At 46.4% G+C, this 12,890-nt stretch overlaps 1 protein-coding gene across 1 annotated transcript; it reads right to left on the reverse strand.

Annotated features, from left to right (window-relative positions):
- On the reverse strand, nt 3,121-3,528 carry LOC109224721 (RNA-directed DNA polymerase homolog; the record flags this gene model as incomplete). Its single annotated transcript, XM_019389244.1, has 1 exon — nt 3,121-3,528. A coding segment is annotated over exon 1 (408 nt), but the record flags the coding sequence as incomplete, so codon positions are not given.

Consider the following 12,890-nt stretch of genomic DNA (forward strand, 5'->3'; position numbering starts at 1 on the left):
CTTGCCCCTCTTCCGCTCTGCGGGTAAAACGACCGCTCCTGCGGTCCCTCTTCTGCGGTCCAGGAGCCGCCAGAAGCGGTTATGACAGAAGCAGCAAATGAAATTTTCCTAAGTTTTTCAACTTCACTCGAACCTCGACCATTTGATGCTCGGCAGGCTCCCCGAGCCCCGCCCGAACTACCGACAAGCCTGAAATCACTGAGGCCGTCCTACTCGAACCCTCGAAACACTCAAAACATCGCTAAATCGAGGAATCAACCCCAAAACAAAAAATGAATCAAATCATTGAACTTCAAGCTCTCAATTCTCCTCCAACGGGTCAAAACGCCCTTAAAACTTACCTTACGGATTGACACCAAATTTTACGGGCTAAGTCTTAACTGATATTTCGGGACTTTGTTACCCAAGTTTCGAAATTGAAATCCGAAACCCGATACCTAGAGAAAACAATGATTTCTTAGTTTATTTAAACCTTTGAAACTTTAATTATCAATTTCACATAAAAAATTCCATTACCGGGCTAGGGACCATCGGAATTCGATTCCGGGCATACGCCCAGGTCCCATATTTTCCCGCGGACCCTCAGAAATTGTCAATCGACCATTTCCGGGTCCGTTTCCACAAAATGTGACCGAAGTCAAACTTGCGCCTTTTTAAAGAAACTTAAAGAAGCAACTAGACTTATTCTGCTTCAAAAACTCTTCTAAATTCCGAACCACCCGTCCCCGCAAGTCATAAATTAGCATAATTAGCTAAAGCAAGTGCGGAAGTCTATTTAAGGAACGGGTTCAAAAATGCAAAGGACCGGTCGGGTCGTTACATTCTCCACCTCTTAAACAAACGTTCGTCCTCGAACGGACATAGAAAAGTACCTGGACTGCTGAATAAGTGGGGATATCTGCTCCGCATGTCCTCCTCGGACTCCCAGGTCGCCTCCTCGACCGGTTGGCCCCTCCACTGGACTCTTACCGCAGAAATCCTCTTGGACCTCAACTGGCGATCCTGTCTATCAACAATGGCAACTGGCTCCTCCTCGTAGCCCAAGCTCTCATCTAACTGAATGGTACTGAAATCCAACACATGTGAATGGTCGGCATGATACTTCCGAAGCATCGATACATGGAAGACTAGATGAACTCCTGATAAACTGGGAGGTAAAGCAAGCTCATAGGCAACCTCTTCAACTCGCCTCAACACCTAAAAGAGGCCAATGAACCTTGGGCTTAGCTTGCCCTTCTTCCCAAACCTCATAATGCCCTTCATTGGCGAGACTTTCAAGAGAACCTTCTCGCCAATCGTGAATGATACATCACGTGCCTTCTGATCCGCGTAACTCTTCTGCCTGGACTGAGCTGTGCGGAGCCTCTCCTGAATCAACTTTACCTTATCCAAGGCATCCTGTACCAAATCTGTGCCGAGTAACTTAGCCTCACCGGGCTCAAACCACCCAATAGGAGAAAGACAACGCCGACCATACAATGCCTCATATGGGGCCATCTCTATGCTGGACTGATAGCTATTATTGTATGCAAACTCCGCCAAGGGCAAGAACTGATCCCACTGCCCCCCAAAGTCGATCACACATGCTCTAAGCATATCCTCTAAAATCTGAACAGTCCGCTCCGACTGCCCGTCGGTTTGAGGATGGAATGCCGTGCTGAGCTCTACGGGGGTCCCCAACTCACTCTGAACAGCTCTCCAGAAATGGGAAGTGAATTGAGGGCCTCTGTCTGATATGATGGAGACCGGCACACCGTGCAACCTGACTATCTCCCAAATGTAAATCTGAGCATATCTCTTCGCCATATAAGTAGTCGCCACCGGAATGAAGTGGGCCGACTTGGTCAACCTATCCACAATAACCCACACCGAATCAACCTTCCGCTGAGTCCGCGGCAACCCAACCACGAAATCCATGGTAATGCGCTCCCACTTCCATTCCGGAATGGGCATCTGCTGAAGTAGGCCACCTGGCCTCTGGTGCTCATATTTGACCTGCTGGCAATTCAAACATCTAGCAACATACTCCACTATGTCCTTCTTCATCCTCTGCCACCAGTAGTGCTGTCTCAAGTCACGATACATCTTCGTGGCACCCGGATGAATGGAATACCTCGAACTGTGGGCCTCCTCTAGAATCCTCTCTCTCAAGCCATCAACATTAGGAACACATACACGGCCCTGTAGCCGTAACACACTATCCTCGCCGATAGAAATCTCCTTGGCACCTCCATGAAGTACCGCCTCTCTGAGAACTGCCAAATGGGGATCATCGAGCTGTCGGGCCTTAATCTCCCCCAACAACAAAGACTGAGCAACCACAGATGCTAGGACCCGGTTGGGCTCTGAAATATCCAATCTCACAAGTCTGTTAGCTAAAGACTGAACGTCCAAAGCTAATGGTCTCATCTCAGCAGGAATGAATGCCAAGCTACCCATACTCTCCGCCTTCCTACTCAAGGCATCCGCAACCACATTTGCCTTGCCTGGATGATAAAGAATGGTAATGTCATAATCCTTTAGTAGCTCAAGCCACCTGCGCTGCCTCAAATTAAGATCCCTCTGCTTGAACAAATGCTGCAAGCTGCGATGGTCTGTGTAAACCTCACATGAGACACCATACAAATAATGCCTCCATATCTTGAGAGCATGGACAATCGCCGCCAACTCTAGATCGTGCACAGGGTAATTCTTCTCATGAACCTTCAGCTGGCGTGAAGCATATGCAATAATTCGCCCCTCCTGCATCAATACACATCCCAAGCCAACGCGAGAAGCGTCGCAATACACTGTATACATCCCTGAACCGGAAGGCAATACAAGAACTGGTGCCATAGTCAAAGCCGTCTTGAGCTTCTGGAAGCTCTCCTCACAATCATCGGACCAACAGAACGGGGCACCCTTTTGGGTCAATCTGGTTAGAGGTGATGCAATAGATGAAAAGCCCTGCACAAATCACCGGTAATAACCTGCTAACCCCAAGAAACTCCTGATCTCAGTCACTGAAGTAGGACGTGGCCAACTCTGAACTGCCTCAACTTTCTTGGGATCCACCTTAATACCCTCCCCTGACACTACATGCCCCAAGAATGCTACTGACTCCAGCCAATACTCACACTTAGAGAACTTAGCATACAGCTGCTGCTCTCGCAAGGTCTGAAGCACTACTCTCAAATGCTGCTCGTGCTCCCCCAGGCTACGTGAGTATATCAGGATGTCATCAATGAAGACTATGACAAAAGAATCAATATAAGGCCTGAACACCCTGTTCATCATATCCATAAATGCCGCTGGAGCATTAGTCAAGCCAAAGAACATCACCAAAAACTCATAGTGGCTATATCTAGTCCTGAATGCGGTCTTCGAAACATCTGAATCCCGAATCTTCAACTGATGATACCCTGACCTCAGGTCGATCTTAGAGAACACCCTAGCACCCTGCAGCTGGTCAAACAAATCATCAATACGGGGTAATGGATACTTGTTTTTGATGGTGACTTTGTTCAACTGGCGGTAATCAATGCACATCCGCATAGTCCCATCCTTCTTCTTCACAAATAGCACTGGTGCACCCCAAGGCGATACACTGGGCCTAACAAACCCTTTAGCTAACAACTCCTCCAACTGCTCCTTCAGCTCCTTATATAGGCTGAGTGCCTGGAGCCAAATCAATAAAAAAATCAATATCACGATCTGGTGGCATGCCTGGAAGATCGGAAGGAAAAACATCGGCGAACTCTCGGACTACCGGCACTGAATCAATCGTCGGAGACTCTGCGGTGGTGTCTCGAACATAAGCTAAGTAGGCCAAACACCCCTTCTCAACCATGCGTTGATCCTTCAGGAAGGAAATGACCCTGCTAGGTGTATCCACAGTGGAACCCCTCCACTCCAACCTCGGCAACCTTGGCATCACTAGAGAAACAGTCTTGGCATGGCAATCTAGAACGGCGTGATATGGAGATAACCAATCCATGCCCAGAATAACCTCAAAATCGATCATATCGAGCAACAGGAGATCTGCTCTAGTCTCAAGACCACAGAAAGTAACCATACAAGATCGGTAGACCCGGTTCACAACCACAGAATCGCCCACAGGAGTGGACACATGAACAGGAACACCCAAAGGCTTAGGAGAAATAGCCAGGAAACGAGCAAACAGAGATGATACATATGAATAAGTAGACCCTGGATCAAATAATACCGATGCATCTCTACCGCTGACGGAAATAATACCTGTGATGACGGCATCCGAGGCCAATGCATCTGGCCTGACTGGGAGAGCATAGAATCTAGCTGGAGCACCGGCTGCCTGGCCTCCAACTGACTGAGTAGTAGCTGGCTGACCTCTCCCTGTCTGGCCTCTACCCCTGGAACGACCTCTACCAGCCTGCTCTCCACCTCTAGGCGGCTGGACCGCTGGTGCTGGAGTCATGGGCTGCTGCCCCTGCTGTACTGCCTTGCCCCTAAGCCTGGGGTAGTATCTCCTCATGTGGCCTGCGTCCCCGCATTCAAAACAACGTGGTGCGGCGGCCTGCTGTCCGGATGGCTGACCCTGAATACCAGAAGGCCCACTAGAAGAAGCCTGAGTAGCCGGCGGGCGGTAAGAACTCTCCGGCATAGCACTGAAATAAGGACCGGAAGACTCCGGAGGACCTGAATACCCACTGGATGAACCCTGAATAGCTGGCGGGCGATAAGAACTCTCTGGCATGGCGCTGAAATAGGAGCGCGCTGGAGCACCTCGAGCCGGTGGTGGTGCTGGAGCTGGGGGCCTGCTGGGCTGACCCCTCCCAAAGTGACCTCTGCCCCTGGCTGGGGCACCTCTGAACTCTCCTGAGAATCTGGCCCTCTTGTCCTGCTGCATCTGCTCTCTACCCCTCAAACGGTAGCCCTCAATCCGGCGGGCAATCTCAAGTACTAGCTGATATCCAGTGCCCATCTCTACCTCACGAGCCATACCCGACCGGATAGTGGGATGTAACCCCGCAACAAACCTCCGTACTCTCTCTGCCTCTGTGGGAAGTATCATGAGTGCATGGCGAGACAACTCAGAGAACCTCGCCTCATAGTCGGTCACTGACATATGACCCTGCTCCAGATACTCAAACTGATGACGCAGCTCTTCCCTCTCAGAGGGTGGAATGTACCGATCAAGGAACAACTGAGTGAACTGACCCCAAGTGAGGGGAGGAGCGCCTGCTGGCCTGCTAAGTAAATAAGACTGCCACCATCTACGGGCCCTGCCCTCCAGCTGAAAAGTAGTGAAGTCGACTCCATGCGACTCCAATATCCTCATGTTGTGCAGTCTATCCCTGCACCTGTCAATGAAATCCTGGGCATCCTCATGACGCTCGCCCCCGAAGACTGGAGGGTGCAACCTGGTCCATCTGTCTAATAACTTCTGCGGATCGCCGTCCACAGCTGGCCTGGGCTGGGGTGCCGCTGCAGCAACTGGCTGGACCCCCTCTGCGGGTAGTGCACCCGGAGTATGATAAACTGCGGCTGCATGACCTGGAGCCTGTGCGGTAGGGGTCTGTGCTCCCCCTCCTGCCTGTGAGGTAGCTGGATCTGCTGGAAATAAACCAGCCTGAGTCATAGTGTCCATGAACCGAAGCATACGGCCCATGACCTCCTGAAATCCCGGCGCAGTCATGAAATCCACCGGAGTAGGCACAGCTGCGGGCGCCTCGCCCTGCTCCTCAATAATGGGATCCCTCGCAGGGTCTGCTGGTGGTGCATCTGGAATAGCTCTGGGACGCCCTCGTCCCCTACCACGGGCCGGTGCCCTCCCCCGGCCTCTACCTCGGCCTCTAGCAACGGGGGGAGCAGCTCCTCCCGGGTCCGGAACGTCGGCGGTACGAGTCCTCACCATCTGTGAGAGAATAGAAGAGGAAACTTAGTACACTGACCACTGCACGATGGAGAATGAATAAAGAGTAGTCTTTCCTAACACCCTATAGCCCCTCGAAGATAAATACAGACGTCTCCGTACCGATCTACAAGACTCTATCAGGTTTGCCCGTAACTTGTGAGACCTACGTGAACCTAGTGCTCTGATACCATGTTGTCACGACCCGTTTTCCGTAATAGGTCATGATGGCGCCTAACACCGTTGTCAGGCCAGCCGATGCGAAATGCGATTAACTTCTCATTTTACTTTAGTCGAAGACAGTTATACTAGATTTTCGAATTTAAAAATAAGACCAGTAAAGATCATAAAGTGCTAAAATAGCGATATAACCCCAAAATAAATGTCTACTACTGTGTGTGCCAGAACCTGGTGTCACAAGCTACGGGCGACTAGTAGAAAATACACAAAAGAATAATACACCATCCTACTGTCTGAATCAGAATAGACAGAAACAACAAAAAAAAAATACAAGAAAGGACTTCTTCGGCTGCGGATCGGCATGAAAGAGAAAGCAGCTCACTGTAGAAGTCCCTGAGCGTGCTCACTGATGCGCACCAGGATGATGTCCAGTTCCACCTGCCTCAAATCCTGTACATTTAAGTACAGAAGCGTAGTATGAGTACATAAACCACATGTACTCAGTAAGTATCCCGTCTAATCTCGAAGAAGTAGAGACGAGAGGTCGACTTGATACTTACTAAGGTCAAGATAGTATAATAATAAAGTGAGATATACAACATGAAGAATTTCCAATAACACAAGTTTAAGAGAAGAGTCATATTCCTGTTCTTGGCATAATTAAACTACCAGTTTTCCCTTTTTCATATTAAACAAGTGATCATGTCATATCTAAATGCAAGCATATAAATCATGCACAATCATGCCGAGGTCGATGGCCCGCTCCAACAGAAAATAAATTGTGCACTGCCGAGGGTCGAGCGGCACGAACCATAGATGCATCTATTATCACCGAGGCGATCGGCCCGATCCATAATCATCAAGGAAATATCAAGAAAAGCACATAAGGCTCAATTACATACAAGGGAATTCCTACCGAGGCTCAACAAACTCATGCGTTCACCTTTCTTTTCCTCAAGTCTCTAGCAAGTCAAAAAGACCATATTGGCAATTTAAAATAAGAGATATTCCCCAATTAGACATGACGTGGGTCCTAAACTACCCGAACAATTATCATATAATGGCTACGCACGGACTCTCGTCACCTAGTACGTACGTAGCCCCCGCATTTAGCAACAATTACTCATTTAAAATTCTATGGGGACAATTCCCTCTTACGAGGTTAGAAAGGAGACTCACCTCGCTCCAAAGTGCACTTCCAACGTCCAAGAACGAGCCCAAGTCCTTAATTCGAAGCCGAACAATCCCAAACTAATCAAACGAAGTAAGAACTAGTAAATAAAGGCTTACAAGGTCGAACTCTAACTATTTAGGCAATTTTCTAACGATTAACACAAGTTTTCTAAATTCCGACCCCGGGCCCACGTGCCCGTATTCCGAGATTTTTCGAGGGAAGTTGTTCTCTATCACCTAAGGATCACAAATATATGATTTCTAGTTCATTACATGGCCAATTATGTGTTAAAACTTTAGTTCTCATTAAACCCTAGGTCTAGCTCAAATCCCTTGATTCTACCCAATTCTTGGTGTTAAATCTACCTAATGTTTATGTATTTGAACTAAAAATGAGTGGGGATTACTTACCTCGAAATGCTATGTTGAAACCTCCCCTTTTGAATCACCAAAATCGCCTAAGAGTTGAGAGAGATAGGGAAGAAATGAGCTTAAGCTCGTATTAAATGAGATTCTGTCCCCAATAATTCCGCTTCTGCGGAGGAACCCGCTCTGCGGTTCCACTTCTGCGGAAGTGGGCCGCTTTTGCGGAAAAAGGCCAAGGAGGCCTGGGCTGCTTCTGCGGTCTCAAACTCGCTTCTGCGAGTCCGCTTAAGCAGAGAGCCCACCGCTTCTGCGGTACTGGGCCTGGGGCAGATGGACCGCTTCTGCGGTCAGGGGTCCGCTTCTGCGGTTTCCCCTGGGCTTGCCCCCTTCCGCTCCTGTGGTAAAACGGCCGCTCCTGCGGTCCCGCTTCTGCGGTCCAGGAGCCGCAGAAGCGGTTATGACAGAAGCAGCAGATGAAATTTTTCCTAAGTTTTTCAACTTCACTCGAACCTCGACCATTTGACGCTCGAGGGTCCCGAGCCCCGCCCGAACATACCGCCAAGTCTGAAATCACGAGGCGGTCCTACTCGAACCCTCGAAACACTCAAAACAACGCTAAATCGAGGAATCAACCCCAAAACCAAATGAATCAAATCATTGAACTTCAAGCTCTCAATTCTTCTCCAACGGGTCAAAACGCCCTTAAACTACTCGGATTGACACCAAATTTTAAGGGTAAGTCTTAACTGATATTTCGGACTTCTACCAAGTTTCGGAATCAAAATCCGAACCAGATACCTATGAAAATAATGATTTCTTAGTTTATTTAAACCTTTGAAACTTTAACTTATCAATTTCACATAAAAAATTCATTACTCGGGCTAGGGACCTCGGAATTCGATTCCGGGCATACGCCCAGGTCCCATATTTTCCCGCGGACCCTTAGAAATTGTCAAATCACGATTCCGGGTCTGTTTCCCCAAAATTGTTACCGAAGTCAAACTTGGCCTTTTTAAAGAAACTTAAAGAAGCAACTAGACTTATTCTTGCTCAAAAACTCTTCTAAATTCCGAACCACCCGTCCCCGCAAGTCATAAATTAGCTAAAGCAAGCGCGAAAGTCTTATTTAAGGGAACGGGGTTCAAAAATGCAAAACAACCGGTCGGGTCGTTACAGTGACTTACTCCTAGGTGAGTATCTAACGGTATCTAAAACTTAGGGAAATAATGTTATAGTTGGGATCATGATATAGCCAATGGACGAAGCTACTCACTCTACACCTCTCGATAGTACAAGTGACTTTGCCCTAATTGGCTTTCTCAAGCCCAATTGGGTGTTCAATTTGTGCAAGCAGTGTTGGCTCAAGTCGGGTATTATTATCTCTAGGTTTAAACCTTTAATTGGGGCTATCAATCTCTTGAATACACCCCAATTCCTTGTTGGCCTGAAATTTCTAGACTCTCTTTCTCAAGAAGAGCCTAAGTAAAAAAGGCACAAATTAGTGTTTGCAACCACTAATTCAACATAGAAAGCATAAATCAGACCAAATATCAATCACCCATAAACATCTAAGCCCTAAAATAAGATACCCATTAAATACCCACATTAGGGTTGAGCCACAACCCTAGCTAATGGGCTTAGCTACTCATAATTGAAGAAGAAATTATAGATTGAGGTGAAGAATAACCCAAAAAATGTAATTACAAGATAATATTCAAAGATTAATTGCTAAACAAGCTACAAAATTACTCAAAATAGGTAAAATACGGCGTTCACGTGCTCAGCTACAGATAAGATGACCCAAAAATCTGAAAAAGAAGTTTATACACAGCTAAATTTTTGGGACAAAAATGCCTCTAACGGAGGTACTGCTGACAGCGAAAAATGGATCGCTGCAGCGGTGAGGTTACCGCGGCTGCATATAATCAACCGCGGACCGGGTCTTCAACTTTCAGCTCAACTTCATGCTTTCTGAACTTCTTTTCAGCGGACCGCTGTCGCGGTGGAGGCACCGCTGCCGCTTAAAAGCACCACGGTCAGCGGTGATTTGCAAAGCCCCAAATTCAATCTCTCTGAATCTTTCCACCACGGACCGCGGTAAAAGGACCGCTGTCGCGGTAGGTCCTTTGCGTTCGCGGTTGATTTTCCGCTGTAGCGCTCAGTTGACTCAGCTTTGACTTGTGCAGGTCTTACTCCTTTTTGAGCTGGTTATGACATCCTTGTCTCTTTTTAACCAAACACTACAAACAAGTACAATAAGTTAGCTTTTGGGAACACTTGTACACACTTTTAGTCCAAAACTCAAGCAAAAAGGAGCATAAAATAGACTAGAATCCCTAATTATCAACTCCCCCAAACTTAAGATTTTGCTTGTCCTCAAGCAAACAAAGTAATTCCCACCTCCTCGGGATAAATGAAAGGAAAATTTAGCTGTCCTAAAGTAACCTCATCAAGAATCAATTGGGACTAACAATTACCCTCAAATGAAATGCATTATCAACAATACAGAACCTTTTAGCACCATGGCTATAGTGCGACACAAAAACATCAGGAGTTGACTCAACTCATCAAGGAAACTCTTTCTGTTACATTGGTCGTTGTGGAACCCAAACTCATACTCTTTAACTCTCCATAAGCAAACCTCATTTTAGATTGTAGCACTCAGAACGAGGATTATGGAAAACACACTCATCTCTTTCAAAGGAAGGTCACAAGTCCGGCTCTAAGTACCATAAGCTTGCCCCTTGTGTGAGTCACCACTAATGTAAGCTCACCCAACTCAAGATCATATAGGGCTTTTGTGGTAATGTAATGAAGGCTTTTGGATCAGGGTAGGATATATTGGTCTAAGAAGGTTTCATCTTTCCTTAGCACTTCATTTGCTTCATTTTAGCACACATTTTCTTGACTCTTTGAGTCACTTACTTCTTCTTTAGGGGTTAGAGAGACACACTGTCACTCTTTCTTGTCCATTTCAATCCTTTTTCTCCTTTCCAATCTTTCCATGCCTTTCATCTTTTGCTTTTATTGAATCCCTTCATTTCTTCTACATTGTTCACTTTCTTTTTGAATTTTTGGCTTTTCTTTCTTTCTCTTTTTGCCTTTCCTTTTCTTCATTTTGTACCTTTTATCACTTTTGCATTCCTCGTCTCCCCCCCAAACTTATGTTTTTGCCTTGTGCTAAGGACGGATAGGGTGCCAAGAGAGGATCATTTTAGAACGGATAAAGGCTTGTATCATGGTTATTGAAAGAATAAGGGCCATGGCTCAACGAGTTTGACTAGGGATATCATCATTGGTAGGCTATGGATGCTCAAGTCTCAATCAGGATCAAGGAGAGCCTATAATCACTTCTCAAGTCGAGCTACACTTAGGATTTTGCCTCAACAAACATTCAGTGCAAGTTTTAGAGTCATTGGCACGGGACTTGGACTTGCAAATCAATACCTCACCACACAAGCTATAAGATTGCTAAAGAGACAGAGTCGGGGGCCCACAACAACCTTAGCTAAGATTTGAGCAACGCAAATGGTTTCGAAAAACTATTTGATGATTGTTTAGTCAACACAAGAGTCTCAAGGTCACAACTATCACCATCCTATACACACCCATTTATTTCTAACCATAAGGTCAAAGGCAAAGGTGTTAGGCCCAAGTGAAGCTTTGCCTGAGGCACTATTACTTACTAGCTACTATTTACACCAAAAATGAAAAGAAACAGACTCAAACCCTTAAGAAGGTTGTCATGCCATCCATCATCGGGAAGAGCCACCCGGTTCACACAAACTCCACCTTTGGAAAAAATCGTGATATTAAGAAAACCAAAGGCTTATTGATCATTGAAACTTGTAAAATAAGAAGCTATGAACCGAAATAGAAGCTATTAGATGAAATAAGAAGCTATACTATTAAGGTGTAATGACCCGACCGGTCGTTTTGAGATCTGGCACGTCGTTCAGCGGTTTGAGGCCTTGAGTAGCTTCACTTCAGGTATTATGACTTTTACGCATGGTCGGAATTGAATTCCGTGAAGTTCGGAGTTGATTTGGAAAGAGAATTCCCGTTTCGAAAGCTTTAAGTTAGAATAATTGACTAAGATTGGATTTTTTAGTAAACGACCTTAGAATCGGGGTTCGAAGGTTCCAACAGGTTCGTATAATGATTTCGGACTTGGACGTATGCCCGAATCGGATTTTAGAAAAACCAGGGAACGTTTCGGCATGTATTGTGGGAGTTGGCATTTTTTAAAGAATTTCATAAGTTTGGGTTGAAGTGCATTTCAGTGTTATCGATGTCCGTTTGGGATTCCGAGTCGGGAATAGCTTCGTATGGTGATTCTAGTATTGGGAGCACGATCGAAAGTGAATTCGGAAGTCCCTGGGCCGTTTTGGAGTCATTTGACTAAAGATGGAAGTTTGAAGGCTTTTGAGAAGTTTGACGGAAGTGGACTTTTTGATATCGGGGTCGGATTCCGATTCCGGAAGTTAGAGTATGTCCATAATGTCGAATATGACTTGTGTGCAAAATTTGAGGTCAATTGGACGTGATTTGATAGGTTTTGTCATCGAATGTAGAAGTTTGAAGTTCTAAAGTTTATAAAGTTCGAATTGGGGTGTGATTCGTGATTTCGGCGTTGTCTGATGTGATTTGAGGCCTCGAGCAGGTCCGCATTATGTTTCGGGACTGGTTGGTATGATTGGTTGGGGTCCCGGGGACCTCGGGTGGATTTCGGATGGTTAACGGATCAAATTTAGAATTTGAAGAAGGATTGAAGCAGCTGGTATCTGGTGTAACCGCACCTGCGAGGTTTTGGCCGCAGGTGTGGAGCCACAAGAGCGGCCTAGGTGCCGTAAAAGCGAAAGTGGCTGGGCTAGGCTGGGACCGCAAATGCAGTCATCTTGCCGCAGAAGCGGGACCGCACCTGCGGAAGAAAGGACACAGATGCGGAAGTTGAGGGCCTAGAGGAGGACCGCAGAAGCGGTTAGTTGGTCGCACCTGTGCTACCGCAGAAGCGGTCAAGTGACCGTAGGTGCGAAAATGCTGGAGGCAGTGAAGTTCTTTTAAATTGGGGGTTGGGTTCATTTCAACCCCATTTCTTCCATTGGAGCCGATTTTGGAGAAACTTTGAGGTGCCATTTTCACCACTAAGCATGAGGTAAGTGGTTTATGTTAGTTTTGAGTTAAATACATGATTGTATATGGATTCGAACATGAGAATTGGTGGAAAACTTGGGGTTTGAGGGAAAACCTAGAAAATTAGTATTCTTGGACTTTGACCACGATTTTGGACATGAAATTG

Source organism: Nicotiana attenuata, chromosome 3 (genome assembly GCF_001879085.1).
Source record: "Nicotiana attenuata strain UT chromosome 3, NIATTr2, whole genome shotgun sequence".
Lineage (NCBI taxonomy): Eukaryota > Viridiplantae > Streptophyta > Magnoliopsida > Solanales > Solanaceae > Nicotiana > Nicotiana attenuata.